Source organism: Jaculus jaculus, chromosome 3, assembly GCF_020740685.1.
Source record: "Jaculus jaculus isolate mJacJac1 chromosome 3, mJacJac1.mat.Y.cur, whole genome shotgun sequence".
Classification (NCBI taxonomy): Eukaryota; Metazoa; Chordata; class Mammalia; order Rodentia; family Dipodidae; genus Jaculus; species Jaculus jaculus.
This window is the reverse complement of record NC_059104.1, coordinates 175,190,480-175,209,914: the sequence shown is the minus strand read 5'-3', so window position 1 is coordinate 175,209,914 and position 19,435 is coordinate 175,190,480. Positions and strand designations below refer to the sequence as shown.

Genomic DNA, 19,435 nt, shown 5'->3' with positions numbered 1-19,435 from the left:
GGGCATTCCTACCCATTCTGTGGCTCTTACAGTCTTTCTGTCCCCTCTTCCGCAATGTTCCCTTGACCCATGACAGGTTGTTGGCAGTTTTATTGAGTGTTGAGTTCTTTGTAGCCTCTGGATTTCTGCTTAGATAGGATTTGCTTAGTCATCACGACTGTCACCATCATCCTGGGGCTGGTTGTCAGGCTTGCAGTGACAAGAGTATTCATGTTGTTGCTTCCTCGACCATTTCTCCTGGGACCTGGCTGATGAGGTAAACGTAGCAAGTCTCATGGTGGGCAGTCAGCTATCTTCTTGTCTTATCACTAGATCTAGTCCCTTCTCCATTTTTCTATACCACATGTAAAATAAAACAGATTCTCCAACCAAGGGTGAGAGCAATTTGGGTTAAAGGAGATATGCAAAGTTGTTTGAGAGACTTTTGGTGTACAAGCCACTCTTCTCCAAATGGCCGAGGGGGCTTCTCTCTGAAGTCTGGGTTTCCTGACCATGGGATTCTGACTTGGTTTCCAGTACCAGATATGAGGTCTCTCTCACGGAGCAGGCCTCGTGTCCAATTAGAGAAAAGTTGTTACCCATAGAGGCTGTGTGCCAACTATTGCACAAATATGTACGTCGTGTCGGGCTGGCTGATTTCGTAGTCTGCTTCTTCATGCTGCTGGTGACTGTTGTTCTCCCGCAGCACTGTGAGGGCTCGCCAGGAAGGAGCTGGTTTCCCTTTCCGTTCCAGCGTGGTGTTCTGATGTCCTGTGACCGCAGCCTGAGCTGTCTTAGCAATAGGGTCTTACTTTTTAGCTCTGGCAGGTAATCAAGTGTTTGGACAATGGCTTACATTGTTTTAGAGACCTTATGGGTCTCCCTGGCAACAGCTCACTGTGGGAGGGGCAACCCAATTCTGGGTCTGGGATTTACAAGCCAGAGGCCATGATTGTAAGGTTAAGCTTTCTCCACCTTCTGTTGAACTGCCCCCTCCCCCTTTATTGGTGGTTTTGTCTTGTAGAATGCTAGTCAGAAGAGGGTTTCCATGATTCATGCTGTGAATCTGATTCACGCTATCTTGACTTCTGAGTAATCCCCTCCCCATCTTCTGCACCCTCTACAAACCTGCCCCACCCAACAGTCAGTGTCTTTCCCAACCTGTCAGGCGCCCCCTCCTCTCCTCCCCCATCCATTTCTTCTCTCTCCGGGTCTCACTCTAGTTTTTAGACCTGAGCCTGATGCTAACTACCATATGTGCTCATTTCCAATTAGGCCCAGGTAGGAACCTAATATGAGAGAGTACATGTGGTGTCCGTCTTTCTGTGCCTGTATGACCTTTCTTAGAATGAGTTTTTCCAATGCCATCCATTTTCTGGAAAATTTCACTTTCATTTTTCCTTACTGATGTGTAAAATCCCATTGTATATATGTACTGCATCTTCGTCATCCATTCATCAGTTGGTGGGCATCTGGGCTGATCCCAAGTTTACCTGTTGTGAACAGAGCTGCAGCCAACATGATTGAGCGAGTATCTCGAGTGGAGAGTGGAGCCTTTAGGGTATGTGCCAGGGGTGGTGTAGCTGGTCAAATGGCAGGTTTATATTTTTCAGGAGCCTCCATGCTGCTTCCCATAGTGGCTGTACAAGTTTGCTCCCCACCAGGGCTAAGACTTCTTTCCCCACTGCCTCAGCGTTCGGTGTCATTCAGTTATTTGAGGAAGGCTGCTCTGACTGCAGAGAGATGGCATCTCAGGGTTGTTCTGTATTGCATTTCTGTGATGGCCTGAGATATTAAACATCTTCTTAAATGTATAATAGCCATTTGTATTTCTTCCTTTGAGAATTCTCTGTTCAAATCACTACCTCAGTTTTGATTGGGTTATTTGCATTTTTTATTGTTTAGTTTTTTTTTGTTTTTTTTTTTTAGTTCTTTGTAGATTCTACATATTAGACCTAGTTGGAGGTATAGCTGGTGATAATTTTCTCCCATTCTATAGGATGGCTATTGACTCTGTTGACGGCTTGCTTGTGTGTACAGAAGCTTTTTAGTTTCAAGAGGTCCCAGTGGCTGGGTGTTGATCTAGTTTCCTGAACAGTTGGGGTTTTATTCAGGAAGTCTTTCTGTATACCTATATTTGGCATGTTTTTCCTGTTTTTTCTTCTAGTTGATTTAGAATTTCAGGTCTTATGTTGAGATCATTAATCCATTTGGAGTTGGCTTTTGTGTAGGGTGAGAGGAGTGGGTCTAATTTTATTTTTCTATATGTGGTTATCCAATTTCTCCAGCACCATTTGTTGAAGATGCTTTCTTTTACCCAGGTGTATTTTCGGCCCTTTTGTCAAAGACAAGGTAGTTATAGTTGCTTGGATTTAGAAATGAGTCTGTTTTTTCTATCTCTGTGAAGAACATTGCTGGAATTTTTACTGGAATTGCATTGAATCTGTACAATGCTTTTGATAGCATGGCCATTTTTCACAATATTAATTCTTTCAGTCCATGAGAATGGGAGGGCTTTCCATCTTATCATATCCTCTTCTATTTCATTTCTTCAGTTTTTTTTTTGTTTGTTTTCTTTGTATATGTCTTTCACTTCCTTGGTTAGTGATATTCCAAGGTAGTTACTTTTTTGTGTGGTTATTGAAAATAGGATAGTATCACTTATCTCTTACTTTATAATTTATCTTTGGCATATAGGAGGGCTAATGATTTTGTGTATTGGTTTTTGTATCTGTTCACGTTACTGAGAGAATTTACCACCTTTAGAAGTTTTTTGGTGGAGTCTTTGGGGTCATTCACATATAGAATCATGTCACCTGCAAGTAGGACTAGTTTGAGTTCTTCCTTACCAATTTATATCCCTTTTATTTGTTTCTCTTGTCTTATTGCTTGGAATAAACCTTCAAGAACTGTGTTGAAAAAGTAGCGTGAGGGCTGGAGAGATGGCTTAGTGATTAAAGTACTTGCCTGAAAAGCCCAAGGACCCAGGTTTGATTCCCCAGGACCTACATAAGCCAGATGCACATGGTGGCTCATGCACTTGGAGTTTGTTTGTGCACCCATTCTCTCTCTCTCTCTCTCTCTCAAATAAATAAATAAATTTAAAAAATCTATGGTGAGCTGGTTGTGGTGGCACACGTCTTTAATCCCAGCACTTGGGAGGCAGAGGTAGGAGGATCACCATGAACTCAAGGCCACCCTGAGACTACATAGTGAATTCCAGGTCAGCCTGAGCTAGAGTGATATCCTACCTTGAGAAAAAAAAAAAAAAAATTATGGTGAGAATGGGCATCCCTGTCTTGTTCCAGACCTCAATAGGAATGCTTCAAAACTTTCCCCATTAAATATGATCTAGGCCTTAGGTGCATTATAAACTTTATTGTGTTGATATATGTTCCCTTCAACCCTAGTCTCTCCAGTGTTTTAATATCAATAATTTTACCCTTTTGATATCTACTGAAATAATTATGTGATTCTTGTGTTTGTGTGGTGAATTACATTTATTTATTTCCATGTGTTGACCCATCCCTGTATCCCTGGGATGAAGCCTACTTGATCAAGATGGATGATGCTTTTGATGTGTCCTTGAATTTGGTTTGTGGTGATTTTATTAAGAATTTTTGTGACTAACTTCATTAGGGACTGTCTAGGATTTTCTATTTTTGTTGGGTTTCTGTCTGATTTAGGCATTTAGAATAATACTGAGTTCATAGAAAGAGTCTGGGAGCATTCCCTCTTTTCCAATTGTAAGAAATAATTTGAGAAGAAGTGATTTCTTGAATGTACGTTTGGTAGAACTTCATGGTGAATCTATCTGGGCCTGGACTTTTTTTGGTTGGGAGCTTTTTAATTACTTTTTAAAAAATTTAGTTAGAAGTAATAGATTTATTTAGGAAGTCTTATCTGTTCTTGATTTAGTTTTGGAAGGTGTTATGAGTCAAGGAATTCATTTTTTTCTAGGTTTTGAAACAATTGTTTTGAAATATGCCCTGATGGTTCTTCAATATTTTTGATATCAGTTGTGATGGCTCTGTTTTCATTTCTAATCTTGTTGATTTGAGTCTTCTCTTTTTGGTTTTTGAGGTAGGGTCTCACTCTAGCCTAAGCTGGCCTAGAATTCACAATATACTCTCAGGCTGGCCTTGAATTCTTGGTGATTCTCCTACCTTTGCATCCCAAATGCTGGAATTAAAGATGTGTGCCACCCTACCTGGCAATCTCTTTTCCTTTTGATCATTTTGGCCAGCGGTTTATCAATCTTGTTTGTTTGTTTATTTTTGAAGAACCAGCTCTTCATTTCATCAATTTAATTGTTGTCTTTATTTCTAGTTCATTGATTTCTGCTTTGATCTTGATCATTTCTTTCCATGTGATACTTTTGGGCTTGGACTGTTCTTGTTTTCCCAGCACCTTCAAATAGATATTTAGGTTATTCGAGATTTGTCTGTTTTTGTCATGTAGGCATTTAGTGCTATAAACTTCTTAGAACTGCCTTCATTGTGTCCCATAACTTTTGGTATGTTGTGTTTTCATTGTGGTTTGATAAATTTATGGCTGCCCTTTGTGATTTCTTCAACAACCCATTCATTGTAGTGTTGCAGTCTTTAGGAGTTGGGGTGTTTTCTAGTGTTACTGTTAATTTCTAATTTTAATTCACTGTGGTCAAATATTATATAGGGAATTTATCAATTTTTCTAAATTTGTGGAGACATACTTTATGTCCTAATATATGGTCTATTTTGGAGAAGGTTCCATGAGCTGCTGAGAGAAATGTATGTTCAGTAGATATACAGTGGAATGTTCTATAGGAATCTGTTAAGTCCATTTAGTCTGTATTGATTAGCACCATTGCTTCTCTGTTTATTTTCTGCTTAGAAGATCTATCTATTGAGGATAGTGGGGTATTAAAGTCTCCTACTATTATTGTATTGGGATTTATATATTTTATTGTTTATTAAACTTTGCTTATATAGTTAGGTGCTCTTGTGTTTTTTTCATATAAGTTTATAATTGTAATAGGTGCTTTTTGAATTGCTCCTTTAATGAGTATGAAGCATCCATCTTTATCTCCTTTGAGTACTTTTAGTTTAAAGTCTCTTTTGTCAGAAGTCAGTACAGCTATTCCTGCTGAGAGAAGCCCTCGGCATAGATGAATAGAAGGGAACTTCTTTTACATAAAGAAGAATTTTATAAAATAAACTCAAAAGTGACACTTGGATCAGTCTTCATAGTAAAATAGTGAATATGTTCCCACTAAAGGTAGAAGGAAGGCAAGGATAATCTCTCACTTCTGTTACCCATCATATAGAGGTCCTAGACAACACAACAAGCCAAATAAAAGAAATAAAATTATATGAATAGAAAGGAAAAATAAGCCTGTCTTCACTTGCAGATGGCAATATAGTGTTCATGAAAAATTCCAAGGAATATACACAAAGTGAATTAGTGATATAAACAATCAATTATAATTTTATACACTAGCAATGGGTACCTGCAATACAAGAGTTTTAAATACCATTTGAAATGTTATTATAAAGCATAAACATAACAAAATATGTACAAAGTTTTAAAAAATATTTTATTTATTTGAGAGGGGCAGGTGAGAGAGGGAAATTGGGCACACCAGGACCTTTAGCCACTGCATATGAACTCAGCTCATGTACCACCTTGTGCATCTGGCTTATGTGGGAACTGGGGAATCAAACCTGGGTCCTTAGGCTTCACAGACAAGTGCCTAACCACTAACCCTGTGTACAGTGAATTTTAAACCCACATAATATGCTTGAATAAAACTGAAAAAGACTGAACTATCTGGAGAAATATCCTATGTTCATGGATTGGAATAGCTGAGACTGTTAACATGTCAGTTCTCACCTAACTGATTTATAACTTAAACCAATTCAAGTTGAAATCTACAATACTTGATTTTCTGATTAAAATTAAGTTGATTCATAAATTTATAGTCTAAGGTAGCCAAACTAACTAAACATAAAAAATTCAACTTTTAAGGATTTATGGACCTGATTTCAATAATTACTGTATGGCTGTAGCAGTCAACATTGTGTGGCATTCCTATAAGGACAAGTAAATAAATGGGATAATATTGAGCATCTAGAAATAGGCCCATACTTACATGGTCAGTTGATTTTTGAGTCTTCCAACACTCAGTAGAGTGTTTTTCATAAATAGTACTAGAATAGTATTTATTTATAGGTATATGGAGGAAAAGGAGCTCAAAATAGTACAAAAATTAATTTGATATGAGTGAACAGAAATCTGAAAGATAAACCATGAAATTCCTAGGAGAAAGCCTTCTATCCAGGGTACAAAAATTATTTAAAACACAGAAAACACTTCTCAAAGATGACAAAGTGGACTTTATCAATAATAAACACACATTTCCCTAAAATAATATGAAGAAACAGGGGTATGGAGAGATTGCTCAGTGGTTAAGGCACTTGCCTGCAAAGCCAAGGATCCAAGTTCAATTCCTCAGTACCCATGTAATGTCAGATCTACAAGGTGGCACATGCATTTGGTGTTTGTTTGTAGTGGCTATATGCCTTGGCACATCTCTCTGTCAAATAAATAAGTAAAATATATTTTTTAAATGGATATGAAGGGCTAGACAGATTGCCTAGTGGTTAAGACGTTTGTCTGCAAAGTCAAAGGACCCAGGTTTGAGTCCCCAGGACCCACATTAGCCAGATGCACAAGGGGGCTCATGCATCTGGAGTTCATTTGCAGTGGCTAGAGGCCCTGGCATGTTCATTTTCTCCTCCCCCTCTCTCTGTCTCTCTCCTGTCTCTCCCTCCTTCTTTCTCTGTCAAGTAAGTAAATAAATATTTTTAAAATGGATATGAAAAAAACAAGCCTCAGAGAAAATATTTTCAATAAATATATCTGACAGAGGACTTGCATTCAAAATGTGAAGACAACTTCTGTCCCTCAGTAATGATAAAGGCATTACAGATAAGGAGCTATGCAAGCAGTCAGTAAGCATGCAAAAATATCCCAGTCATCAACCATCAGGACAAATGAAAGTTAAGGCTGTAATAAGGTATCACTATGTACATTCTAGAATTGTCAAAATTAAAGGCAATAAAAAGTTGGTAAGGATATGGAAAAAGTGGAGTTTTCTTACATTACTGGTAGGAAACCAGAATGGTACAATCTGAGGAGTCTTTTCAAAATATAAGTTGGCAGTACTTATAAATTTACTTGTAAAATTAAACATTCACTGGCCATTCACCTAGCAATTCAAAATTTACAGAGAGATTTATAAATTCCCATAAAGATTTATAGGATATTGATAGCATTTTTACATATAAACATTCTACAAGGAGGAACAACCCAAATGTCCATTAACTGAAGAATGTTTAGAAAATGGCAAACCCATGTAACAGAATACTATTAGAAAAAAGTGAGTTCCAATACACAGATGAACATTAGGAACCTTATATTAGCACAAGAATCTACAAATATCTCAATAAAAGTTTAACTACAATGTTAAGCAAAAGAAGTCGCACATACAGAAGAACACACATTGTACTCCTTATGTTTGTAAGATTTCTCAAGACAAACTGTGTTCACAAATCTGAACAGTTGTGGCCTGAGGATAAACTGTAAGAATTAAATGGGATACAAAGGCACTCTCTGGCGATTCTTCCCGTGCTGGGATTGAATCCAGGGCCTTGTGCGCTAGGCAAGCACTGTGCCACTGAGCTGCATGCACCCTACGTTCTGAAGTCTCCCATTTCTTGACTGTGACGCCGGTTACACAAACAAGCCTATGCATTTGTCAAAATTCCTCAGACTGTGCACTTGGACTTTGTGATTTCTACTGCATAGAAATTATGCTCTAGCTACAAAGAATGGAAAGATATCTATATCTTTCTCTAATTAGCAAGTTACATTTTACTTTCATTAGCTCCACACAAGACTGAGATCTTTATGTTGGTACCTTACAAAAGAAGTCTGTATATTTGGAGGTTGATTTCTTTCTACTTTTCTTTCCCTTCCTTTTTTCTTCTGAAAACCACAGGCATGTGAGATAAGACAGATGACCATCATGAGCAAAACTAGAGCAGAAAAGTTGTATCAGAATTTTGTCATTTGGACCTTGTACAGGCCTATAATTTGAATGTGTGACTCTAGAAGTGGTTGCTATGGTGATAAACCACTTTACTTAAATAGCATGTATTTTACTCAAAATTCAGAGAAATGGTAACAGTGTCTAGTAATCATGTGCTGGTATTAACTTTCAGGGATATGCCGAGAGCTGACAGGTTTTGCATCCGTTATCACCAGATAAGTTCATCAGGTTAAAGTTACGCCAGTGAATGATGAAATATGTATATTTAGCCCCATTTCTTGTTACATATCTTTCCCTTGCACACATGGACCCCCTTTTCAAGATTAATAATACAAGCTACAGAAATCTGACCAAAGGTACTAAATGACAAAAAGCTACAGCCAGGGGAGACATGTGAGGTCATCTTCTTATCACTGCCTCTAGTAGGACTAACTGTTCTTTAACTATCTCAAGTGACAAGAATTGTCATAGGCAAAGAACAGTTGAAACGCTACTGGGGACAGCCCTGGTGTGAGCGCCGTGCCTGGCTGTCGCACTCAGATCTGACCTCCCGCTCTGCAGTGCTGGATCTACCCCTTCTTCATGTCATAGTTTAATAGTCTTTATTTTTAGCCTGAAGACCACTCTTCTAAAGGAATCCCCACCTCTTGGTTACATTAGTAGCCAGTCGGTAAAACATCTCACTTATGGTTTCACCAGGTTTTATAGAAGGATTGAAGGGTTTCCCTTTGGTGTCTGAGATGCTCTCTGAAGCAGCCCGGTTCTTGCCTCTGTGCAGTGGTCCTTTGGAGACATAGTATCTTCATACAGCCATCTTCTCATCCTCTCACGGACTGATAAAGAGATAGACAGCAGTCTCAGGATAGTCACTCAGGATCTTCTCCCTAGGAGCGAACGTTGAAATTCTTCTGTCATTTCCCTCCTCCAAACAGGCCAAAGGGAGCACCTCTCCTTCTGTTTGCCTTTTCTGACCTGTAAGATCCCGTGACCTTGGCAATTTCACTTTTCATTTCTCTGTCCTATTACTTACAAAAATAAAATTGCACCAGCGACAGCAGAGATCCCTGAGGAGTTAATTCCACTAGATATGAAAGAGGAAAAGAGAAACACAAACTTAGATGGTCTATAACCTAACAAAAGAAATTCCTGAAAAATTAGGATTTGTTCATTTCTAGAAGACGCATAGAAGCAGGAATCTGCTTTGGCTATTTATGTTCCTCACAGATGGGAGACTGGGCTCTTCATAGGTGCAGCCTGCCCCAAGAGCACTGACAGGGCCATTCTGCATCCATCTGGGCTGGCCTCGGTGGATGGTTACAGTGAGGCGGCGCCCAGAGGGAAGTCTCAGGCTCTAAAAAGAAAAAACAATACAACCATTAGGATAAACAACCATTAGAATTCTGCTTCTAAGCTCAATGCAGAGAGGAAGGGTGGGGACAGGAGCTTGTCACAGGTAAAGCACTTGCAGTAAATGTTTGCATAAACATTAGTATATTTGCACTGATGCTAACAAGGAATGAGGGAACAAATACTGTGATTTGTTTCATTGCAGCTAGTTGTAGGCAAATTCGGAGGCTTAATGAAAGTATGATTGTCAGAATCAGTTTCAACATGCATGAAGCTCCAAAGTGACAAAGAAACAGGCAGGTCCTCCTCAGGATGAGGGCAGGAGTATTAATTGGCACAATAGTAATGGAAGGTAATCTGGTGATAGTTTTCAGAATTACCAGTCCATAAGCCTTTATCTTGTGGATTTTTACTTCTAAAGTGTCTTGCAGGTTTGGTGCATGTGTGCAAAATTACACACAGCCAAGTGTACTCCTGTTACTGCTATGATAGTTAAAGTGTGGAGACAACCTGAAGGTGTGTTGTAAAGGAATGAGCCCCACAAACCATGGTGCATCCGAGCTAGAGAGCTACTGCCCAGTCTGAAGACAGAATGAGCACTCTGTGAATTGCCATAGGTGTTAAAATAATCATTAGGTTTGTAAAAATAAAATCAAGGAATAAAAGAATGTACATAGGACTGGAGAGATGGCTTAGCAGTTAAGCGCTTGCCTGTGAAGCCTGAGGACCCCGGTTTGAGGCTCCATTCCCCAGGACCCACATTAGCCAGATGCACAAGGGGGCATACGCGTCTGGAGCTCATTTGCAGTGTCTGGAGGCCCCTGCACACCCATTCTTTCTCTCTATCTGCTTCTTTCTCTCTCTGTCTGTCACTCTCAAATAAATAAATAAAAATAAACAAAAAAATTTTTTAAAAGGATGTGTATAGTGCACTACCATTTATGCGCAAAGGTGAAAGAAAGGTCAGGGCCATGGGGAAGGTTTGAGCCATATGAGATTGTCAGCATTAGACTGTGTCCTGTGACCAAGAAAACGATGACGGAAGAACGTCCTGGTACACTGCTTGCATGTGTTTACCAGAAGATGCGTAAAATCTCTCTGGAAATTGACAGAATTGGGTTTTTTTTGCTGGCAACAGGGTTAACTAGGAAGTGAAGAAATTTTGGACATTGTGACTATTAAACTATTATGTACTTCTTTAAATTACTAAAATACATGTGGCAGAGAAGTGTGATTTTCCTTATCTTGCTACATGATGAAAGAAACGTCATGTTTCTACCCCAAAATCTACTAGACATTTTGGGTTTCTTTCTTTTTCCTTTCTTTCCTTGGTTCTTTCTTTCTTTTTTTAACCACATTTTCAGAAGATTTTAAGAATTATATGAAGATTCTCTTTCCAAGAGAAAATATTGTAGCCTGTGCAGTCCTGGGGGGACATGCACACTGCTGACCTGTGTGCAGAGACTGGCGACCTCAGCCTCCGAGCCAGGTGTGCTGAAAGTGGAGCAGTGCAGGGAGGGAGACAGTCGCCAGGTACTAATACGAGCCCATTAAAAAGCAAATGACTGAAGCTGCACCTGGTTTATAGGATAATAGCTGTACTGGGCATATTGTAAAACATTTCCTCAACTACCTGGATAATAATCTAAGTTGAAATGTCAAATGGGAGAGAGGGTTATATGCTTAGCTTTGTCTTTTAATAGTATTTGTATATAAAGTTAATTAACTTTTATGAATTGAAAATTCCAAATGGGTTCCATGTCTTGGAGACCAAAACTGTACAGCAGAAAGTAGTTGGTCCCTCTGAAGGATCCTAGAACTCCAGGGTGTTGCATCTTTGCCCCGTCAGTGAACATAGTTTTCCGTGGCAGGACGCAGTCTTCTTCAGAGAGTAGCAAAGATATAAGCATCTTCTGCTTCTTGAAATAATACAACAGAAACAATCCGCAGGTTCTCTTGGGTGAAGAAGAGTAGAGGAAGAGACATTTTTACATTTCAAAATTTGTACAAATTTGGGATGGAGAAGTGGCTTAGCAGTTAAGTGCTTACCTATGAAGCCTAAGGACCCTGGTTCCAGGTTTGATCCCACAGGACCCACATTAGCCAGATGCAGAAGGGGGCGCACGCATCTGGAGTTTGTCTGCAGTGGCTGGAGGCCCTGGCGTGCCCATTCTCTCTCTCACTAGCTACCTGCCACTTTTCTTTCTCTGTCTGTCGCTCTCAAATAAATAAACAAAATATTTAAAAATATGTACAAATTAAATTTCAAGGTACAAAATGCTCTTGAGGTATCACCTGCTCATGAATGAGCACAGCCTGATAAATCAGGCCTGAGGATGATTTGCAAAGCACACGTTTAAGGACTATGTGGTATAAACAAACATGGGACATATCTTCTCTTTCTTGAAATAAGGGACCCAGAGAGTGACAATGACCCAGTTTTGCTGCAGTGTAGAACTCACTTAGTCACTGGGCAGATGCTCACAGAGTGTCTGCCAGTGCAGACAAAGCATGTTGTTGTGTCACAAGGGCCAGAGTGAGCAAAGAAACACTCATCTGTGTGCCTCGTGTTTGTGGGATCTTTCACATTCTTTGACCATTGTTAACCTGTTTATTAGTCCAAGTGTACTCAATTTACCAGAATGTTAGCCTCATGTGCTTTCCCAAATGGTCCTGGTCAATGAAAGCTTGCTCTGACCTGCCTTGTCAGCCTCCTGGGACATCCCCTGCTCTTTTAGCTTCTCTGCTCAGCTTCACTTAATTAAAGTGATGGCTCTATAAATGAGCCTAAGGTCAGAGTGAGCTCTGTCTCCCTTGAGACCTCAGGATTCAAGGCGGTTTTCTTCTATCTGTGGAGTAGGGTGATCAAAGGACATGCTGTTGCCAGTTACAACCTTTTATTTCTGCTTTAAACATCTACATTACTTTTGTGGCCACACCCTCATTCATTCCCTCCCCCCCCCAATAGTTTGAATGTATGTCCCCAATAGACTCAGGTGTTTTATGATTAAAAGCTTGTCTCCAGCCACTTGGCTAGAGGAGGTGTTGGTGGAGGCGAATGGGATTTCCAGCCTAAAGGTACACAGAGCGCTTGAGCCCTGCCCGGATCCCTGCCGTTGGGCTGCTGGCTTTGCTCTGGCTTGTGGTGCTGGCGCCTGACTGTGCCTCTCTGCTTGCATCCGTGAAAGGGGGCCGGCTTCTCCCATCATCAGCGGAACGTCCTCTGGATCTGTAGCTTCAAATAAATCCCTTCCTCCCATAAACTGTGTCTGGTGTGGAAGTTCATCCCAGCAACGTGGAGCTGACTACAACACCCCCTTTACCAGTGAGGAGTTGAGACTCCAAGAGGTCTACAGACCTTCCTACTTGGTGTGATTGGTACTTCAGGCCCATGCCCGGAGTGAGTGTGGGGGGATGGTAAGCATGTGGCAGGCTCAAGTGCAGCAGCTTTGTGCCCAGGTTAGAAAGAGCACTCCCGTGTACTCGTCAAGGCCTCCCTACACATGACAAGAAATGAGTGCATCCGTGTGCAAGTGGACGATACTTACTGCACAGTTCTGTTTTGCATGGACAAGGTTTTTGAAACAGCCTGAATGGTTTGCTCTATACCAAACACTGAGTGAGTCAGTTCACATGGAGGTGGGGAAGGAGCCGGTGGGCATTTCTCATAGTCCTACATGAATCTAGAGTGTTCCAATGCATATCCTGGACAAAGCGTTGTTTCCTTGAGCTGATGTGCACTTGTTTTGTATCCAAAAACTAACCCAGGCCTTTTCTTTCATTTGTAGTCCACTTCTGTTCCAGAGAATTTGCCTGAAACCAGTAGGAAGGCAGACACGAATGACAACGTGTGCTCCTCAGACCAGACCTCCTCCAGCAAAGCCCTTTCTGTTGAACTCAAGGGAGAGGAGCGAAGTCCCAGGATAGTAAGCCAGGGAACCACATCCAAGCACACCACGAAATCCTCCTTTCTGTCTCGAGGCAAAAAGAAACTCTGAGGTTCCTTCTGGTGTGGCACAGGACGGGAAGAAGTTTGTTTCGGGGCCCAAGGGAGGGAGAGGAGCGCAGAGGCAGGCCACACTGAGCCGTCAGCCCCCGGCTCTGCAGAGCCCGCCAGCGTCTGCACCAGCTTAAGACTGAAGCCAGGCATCTCTAAAGCAGCATGCGCTGCACGGGCCATTAAAGGGCAGCTTCCAACAGGCCTGACAGCAGGCTGTGGCTGACACCAACCCCAGGTAATCACGGTTGCTTAGGGACAGGTGCCCCCAGTACAAAGCTGTGGGCATGCTTGCTCAGTTTTACTCTGAATTCTTATATTTAGGCACAATTATTTGTTAGGGAAAACAAGAGGCCGAAAGTGGTAATGGAGGTTTCAGAATAATTCTGTGTGCCTTGCAGTAGAGGACTCCATCTGAAGATGACTCACGGAATCACCACACACGTGTGGCAGAAGTGCCTCATTTCCTCACATGTGTTTTTGTGACTGTAGTTGCTAGAGATTCTTTAAGAAAACTTATTTTAAATATAGGAAAATAGGACATTTTGTTATTACTTGCCATTAACTTGCTGCTAAATTTCTAATGTATTAATTAAATCAATAAAAACCAGTTTGCTACCTGTGCACACTAATTTTTATGCTAAGGAGAGGTAGGCACAAGCCTTCTAAGACTATCTGGGTAGCAAGACGGCCTGTTGCCGAGCTGAGGCGTGTGCTCTGGGCAGGGCGCAAGGCTGGACGCACAGAACAAAGTGCCAGGACTTGCCTTGCCCCCCGCCCCTTCTCCACCTAGTTAAGCAGTTCTGCTGTTGGAGGTTAAATGGAGTAAGTAGATGCCTCTCTTGATGTCCCAAACAAATGTTTAGGAAAGCATCTGTATTTGCTTTTATATTTACACAGTGATAACCTGGTTTTATTCCTACCACTCATGGGATTGTCAGTTTGTGTACAAAATGATGCACACCTACAGATCTTCTCAAGGCCAAGTGATGTGCGCGTGTGGCTGCTTGTTAGTTTAGAAACACCCTTGTGGTGTGCACAGGCCAGAGAACACTAGTGTGCTATCCTAATCAGGCTGAGGGCTCTGCCAGTGTTTCCCTATGTGTTCAGCACACTGTCCTTGGGCAAAGCTGATGTCCAAACATGCCCAGTATAAATTGAATTTTATCTACAACTAGCTTCTTCAGAGCTTTCTCTCTTCTGGATTATTATTTCAAGACCTGTCAGTAGCCTGTATAGTCAAGTAAGTCCAACACATGGCCCATGGGCTACATCTGGCCACTTCTACCCCAGGAGAGCTATGACATAAACATGCATGAAATACTATGAGTTTTTTTTTACTACTTTTTTTTTTTTTTTGTACCTTGATGTCATGGTTCTTAGATGTGAACTTTGTAGATGACAGCACCAAATGTCAAAAGGTTGGACATGCTTGCATGACACATCAACTCCTGATCTTGACGTCTTCTCTTGGGCATTGGTGGTCCAGTCTTTGAGGAGTGGATTATGTCTATATGAGAAGAACCCTGGCTTCACTACTTAGTGGAGATTTCCTTCCCAAGTAGTGCTCAGAGGCAGAGGGGAGAGCTGCAGTTCTGTCAGTCCTGGCAGGGAAGAGTAGGTGCCAAGGATCTGGTGGGAAGCCCATTGAGTCTCCTTGAAGAAAAACCAACCAATCACTTGACCTGAAAATGGAAAATCCCTGTATTAAAAAATGCTCTTGCCTTTACAGTAACATCTGTTGGAATTAGATCATTCTGGTGTTAAGTACTGTTCAGCTGGGCATGGTGGCACATGCCTTTAATCCCAGCACTCAAGAGGCAGAGGTAGGAGGATCACTGTGAGTTCAAGGCCAGTCTGAGACTACATGGTGAATTCCAGGTTAGCTTGGTCTAGAGTGAGACCCTACCTCAAAGAAAAGAAAATACTATTCACATTTCTCTTATTTGCCTTAAATTAGTGGTTCTGCCCTGTCAGCTTGAGCAAAGGTCCAGAGCTAGCCAATTGCTGCAAAATAAAGTTATAACATTGGAGTGTATTTTCACCTTTTATTGCTACACACCAGACAAGGCCAGTTGTCCTTCCCATCATGAAACACATTCTGTTATCTCTCCTAACCATCGAAAGTGCTCTATTAATGTTTTCGCCTTACTAGTATGGAGTTGTTCTGATAGAATTTGGCTTATTTTTTTTCTAGAGAACTTCTGTATTGTTTCTATTTGTTCTTTATTTGCATGGAGCCTACTTAGAACAGACTATCTCTGATCTTTGTTTTCCAACCTACCTATTTCATAGCTGGGGATAGAAACATGCCCTTACTTTCTCCACTTGCTACCTTGGCTGTGACAAAAGCAGCCTTTTCATTTCAGATTGGTTTCCCATGACCATAGACCACTTCTCGGGTTCCACAACAACCTCTGTGACAGCTTCTGTGCTCTACAACATGGAGAACTGGGCTTGATTATGACCCAGAGGAACATGCTTTACCTAGAACAGTACAGAACAGGTTTCAAGGGCAGCAAATACTAACACTCCCACTTAAATAGCAGATAAAGCAGGAGGAATATGAAGAAAGAGGGAGGCAGGTTTGGAACTGTGGAAAAGTTCAGCTGAGGAGAACAGAAGCTGTTATCAGAAAGAGGCCTTAGGGAAGCAGGGGGCGAGGGGGCAGGCTGAGAACAGTTCAGTCAGTGAAACCTCAAGCCAGTGCATGGGTGGCCTGGTCAAGCCCAAAGGCAGGAGTCAGAGGAGGGAGCATCATTCAAGGATGGCTTGTTCTCCACGCCATGCTGAGGTCAGATGGACCCCACTACAGCCTGTTCACAAGCAAAACTAGACAGGCTCAAGAGACAAAGGCAGGATATGAAAACAGAGAAGCTTGGATTTGAAGTGCTGGTCCCATAATGGCGTTGAGGTGGAGAGAATAAAAAATAATATCTTGTGGGGCTGGAGAAATGGCTCAGTTGGCAAAGTGCTGGCTGTGGAAATGTGAGGACCTGCGTGTGGACCCTCAGCACCCATATAAATGTGTGGATTTTGTGGGCTGCCTGAAATCCCAGAGCTCAGGAGGTAACAATGGGACCTCCTGGGCAAGCCAGCTAGCTAGACTAAACAGATTGGCAAGCTCTGGGTTCAAGACCTGGTCTCAGTAAATAGATTAGTCAAGGAGGACACCTGATGTTGACTTCTGGCCTCCATACACATGCACACTCATGTGCCCACACACATACAAACCTGCATCTCATACACTCACGGTATACAGAGACACAGGCAGAAAAGAAATGTTGTTCTCATGAAAACAATTTAAATAATTCTATTTGACTCCAAAATGTAAGTTCCAGGTTAGACAGATCAAAAACAGCCAGTCATGAAAATGAAGCTTTTAAAATTCTATCCCTGCTGTTGGAATAGAGGATAAAGGTTTTGTTAAAACTTGCATTCCCAGCAGGAAGCAGGACTTTGAAACTGGCCAGAGAAGTTATGTTCTTTTTTATTTATTTATTTTTTCATTTACTTATTTATTTATTTGACAGCAACAGACACAGAAAGAGGCAGATAGAGAGAGAGAGAGAGTGCGCCAGGGCCTCCAGCCACTGCAAACAAACTCCAGACGTGTGCGCCTCCTTGTGCATCTGGCTAATGTGGGTCCTGGGGAACCAAGCCTCGAACCAGTGTTCTTAGGCTTCACAGGCAAGTGCTTAACTGCTAAGCCACTCTCCAGCCCAAGTTATATTCCATAATGGCTGCACTTGGCTGGAGAAGATGCCAAGAGGCTGTGGCCTCTGGGAAATGACCCTGGGCTGCATATTTCACACCTACCTTTCTAGAATGCTCTGCCTTCTCTGCCCAGTGGCTGACCTTTGAAGCTACAGTGTTAGTCTCCCATGGTGCGTGGGTTGTTTGGGTTCTGTCAGTGGAGACCCCAGTAGGAATGCAGGGGACGGTTGAGCAAGATCCAGACCTGGATCCTTGTCCTGCCACCCATGGGGCACTGCCAGCCTTTGCCTTCTTTATGAGCAGGCTCCTCCTGCCACCTTCCAGGCATGCTCCTGGCCAGAGCCCCCTGGCGCCTGTGACCTGGGCTTCTGCATGTGCCATCATAAACCAGCCCTCCTTTGAATGCTGTCCTTCCCCATTTGAGCATCTGTTTTCTCCTGTGACCCAGCACAATCCCAACCCTCACCTTGTCCATCCCACAGTGGTCTTGACCTCAGACAGCTTGTCTCTGCTTGGCAGGTGTAGCAGTCACCTTCTCATAGCTGAGGCATCGCCTGCCAGAAGCAGCTCATGGGACAAAAGGGTTTATTTCAGACTTAGCATTTTAAGGGGCCACTTCCTTGTGGCGGAGAAAGCATGGCAGAGCAGAGGCTGGGGAAAACATGTTGCCGTAGCAGCTAGGAGGTGGCGTCCAAAGTGAGCTGAGCTAGGCCTGGCAAGCTGGGGGCCAGGAACCCTCCAGGGCCGCCCCCAGTGACACACCTCCTCCAGTGAGGGACTGAGCATGAGGCTTCCTCATAGACACGTGGGCTATGGGGAATGTTCCACATTCAACCTGCCACACCAGGCTCCGACCAGATTATAAAAAAGCAACTAGCCTAAGTGAATTCCTCCTAAAAACACAATGGCCCCCGGTGGTCCCAGAGGCTGGAGGAAGGGGTACAGGAGTACCATCACTGGGGTCCAGGATGAACAAGATGAACCCACCACTGCCAGCTGAATATCAGGGCTGAAATGGTCTAGGCCCCTGAAATGGTTTGTGTGTAGGTCTGACATTCCAACCTGAGCTGTGGGTGCCTAAGAAGGCAACAGACAAGAGGGCCCTTGGCTGGGGTGGGCTATCCTGCCGCCTCCTGGCTGTGGATGAAGGCTCTGAGGGACTTTCAGGGGCCGGGAGCTGAGGCAGAAGCCTGGGCCTGGCTGGGCCTGTACTTCCTTTCTACAAGCACCAAAGTCCTTTAACAAAAGCTTTTGAAAGTAAATTTCCACTATTCAAAGGCCTCACATAGCCCAATTTTCCTCTTCAGAACCCTGTGTTTTTCTGAGTGAACGGGTTTTGAACTAATTTTAATTTCTGAGCAGTGCATGGTGATCACTTAATTCCCTTTTTTTTTCCTCTGCCTTTGTTCTTCAAAGGAAGGCCACATCTTGCGTGTATGTGTGGCTGTCCCAGTTGGCATTATCAACTCTACTGTTCTCGCTCTGCAAATTCCCCACATCACCCCAAAAGTTCATGGGACATCTCCAGAGACATTAGGTTGTGGGGTCTCTGGTATGATGGGAGGGTTCATTCCTTTGTGGACTCATAGTATGATGGCATGATTGGCAGGTGGTAGGAGGCATGGAGTAGGGCCAAGCTGAAGGAAACAGCAGCTGCCAAGAGTTTGTCTGTGGAGACTGTACCTTGCTTCTGTGTCCCCCACCTCTCTCCTTCCTGTCTGCCACATGCTCCGTCCCATTGCCATGTTTGTTTGTTTTTTTCTCACAGACATGGACCCTCTCAAACCATGAACCAAAACAAACCCTCCTCTAAGCTGTCGGGTATTGTAGCCACCTCTCTCCTAAGCAGGGTCTGCAGCAGCTCCATGCCCTGTCCATGGCATCGCTCGAAGTTTCCCAAGTCTCTCTGCTCCTGAGGGACTGAAGCACAGGTCTCCTACCCTCTGCGGGTGAGATTCTGAAACCCAGGTTCTGTTGAGGAAAACTGTCCCTCGCCTGCACAGCAGGGTGTTTCCATCCCCAGGAGCAAGTGCAGGGTACCAGGGACAGCATATCCAGCCTTCCCAAGGGACAGGGCATGAGCAGTGGAGGATGGGAACTGAAACCCTCCCAGATCCTGAGCAAGAGACCTTTGCAAGGAGGTGCAACCAGTATGTGCTGGTCGAGCACTGGTTTACAATGCATTTACTTGACATCAAGTTCTCTCAGGATCTGTTTTGAACTATACTAATGTTAGAGATATGGTTTTTAGACAAGCCCCCCCCCCCACCGATTCATGATACAAGAATAGCATCAGTAGT

General features: G+C 42.7%; 1 protein-coding gene across 4 annotated transcripts in view; it reads left to right on the top strand.

The window, feature by feature from the left end:
* The window catches only part of Stk33 (serine/threonine kinase 33), a 182,879-nt gene extending 168,841 nt beyond the window's left edge, over positions 1-14,038 (top strand). For all 4 annotated transcript variants that reach the window (XM_045145756.1, XM_045145751.1, XM_045145752.1 and 1 more), the window contains one exon: positions 13,210-14,038. In XM_045145756.1, the coding sequence (XP_045001691.1) occupies positions 13,210-13,419 (210 nt within the window). In that variant the 3' untranslated portion in view covers positions 13,420-14,038. The remainder of the gene's footprint in view (positions 1-13,209) is intronic.
* The last annotated feature ends 5,397 nt before the right edge of the window (positions 14,039-19,435 follow it).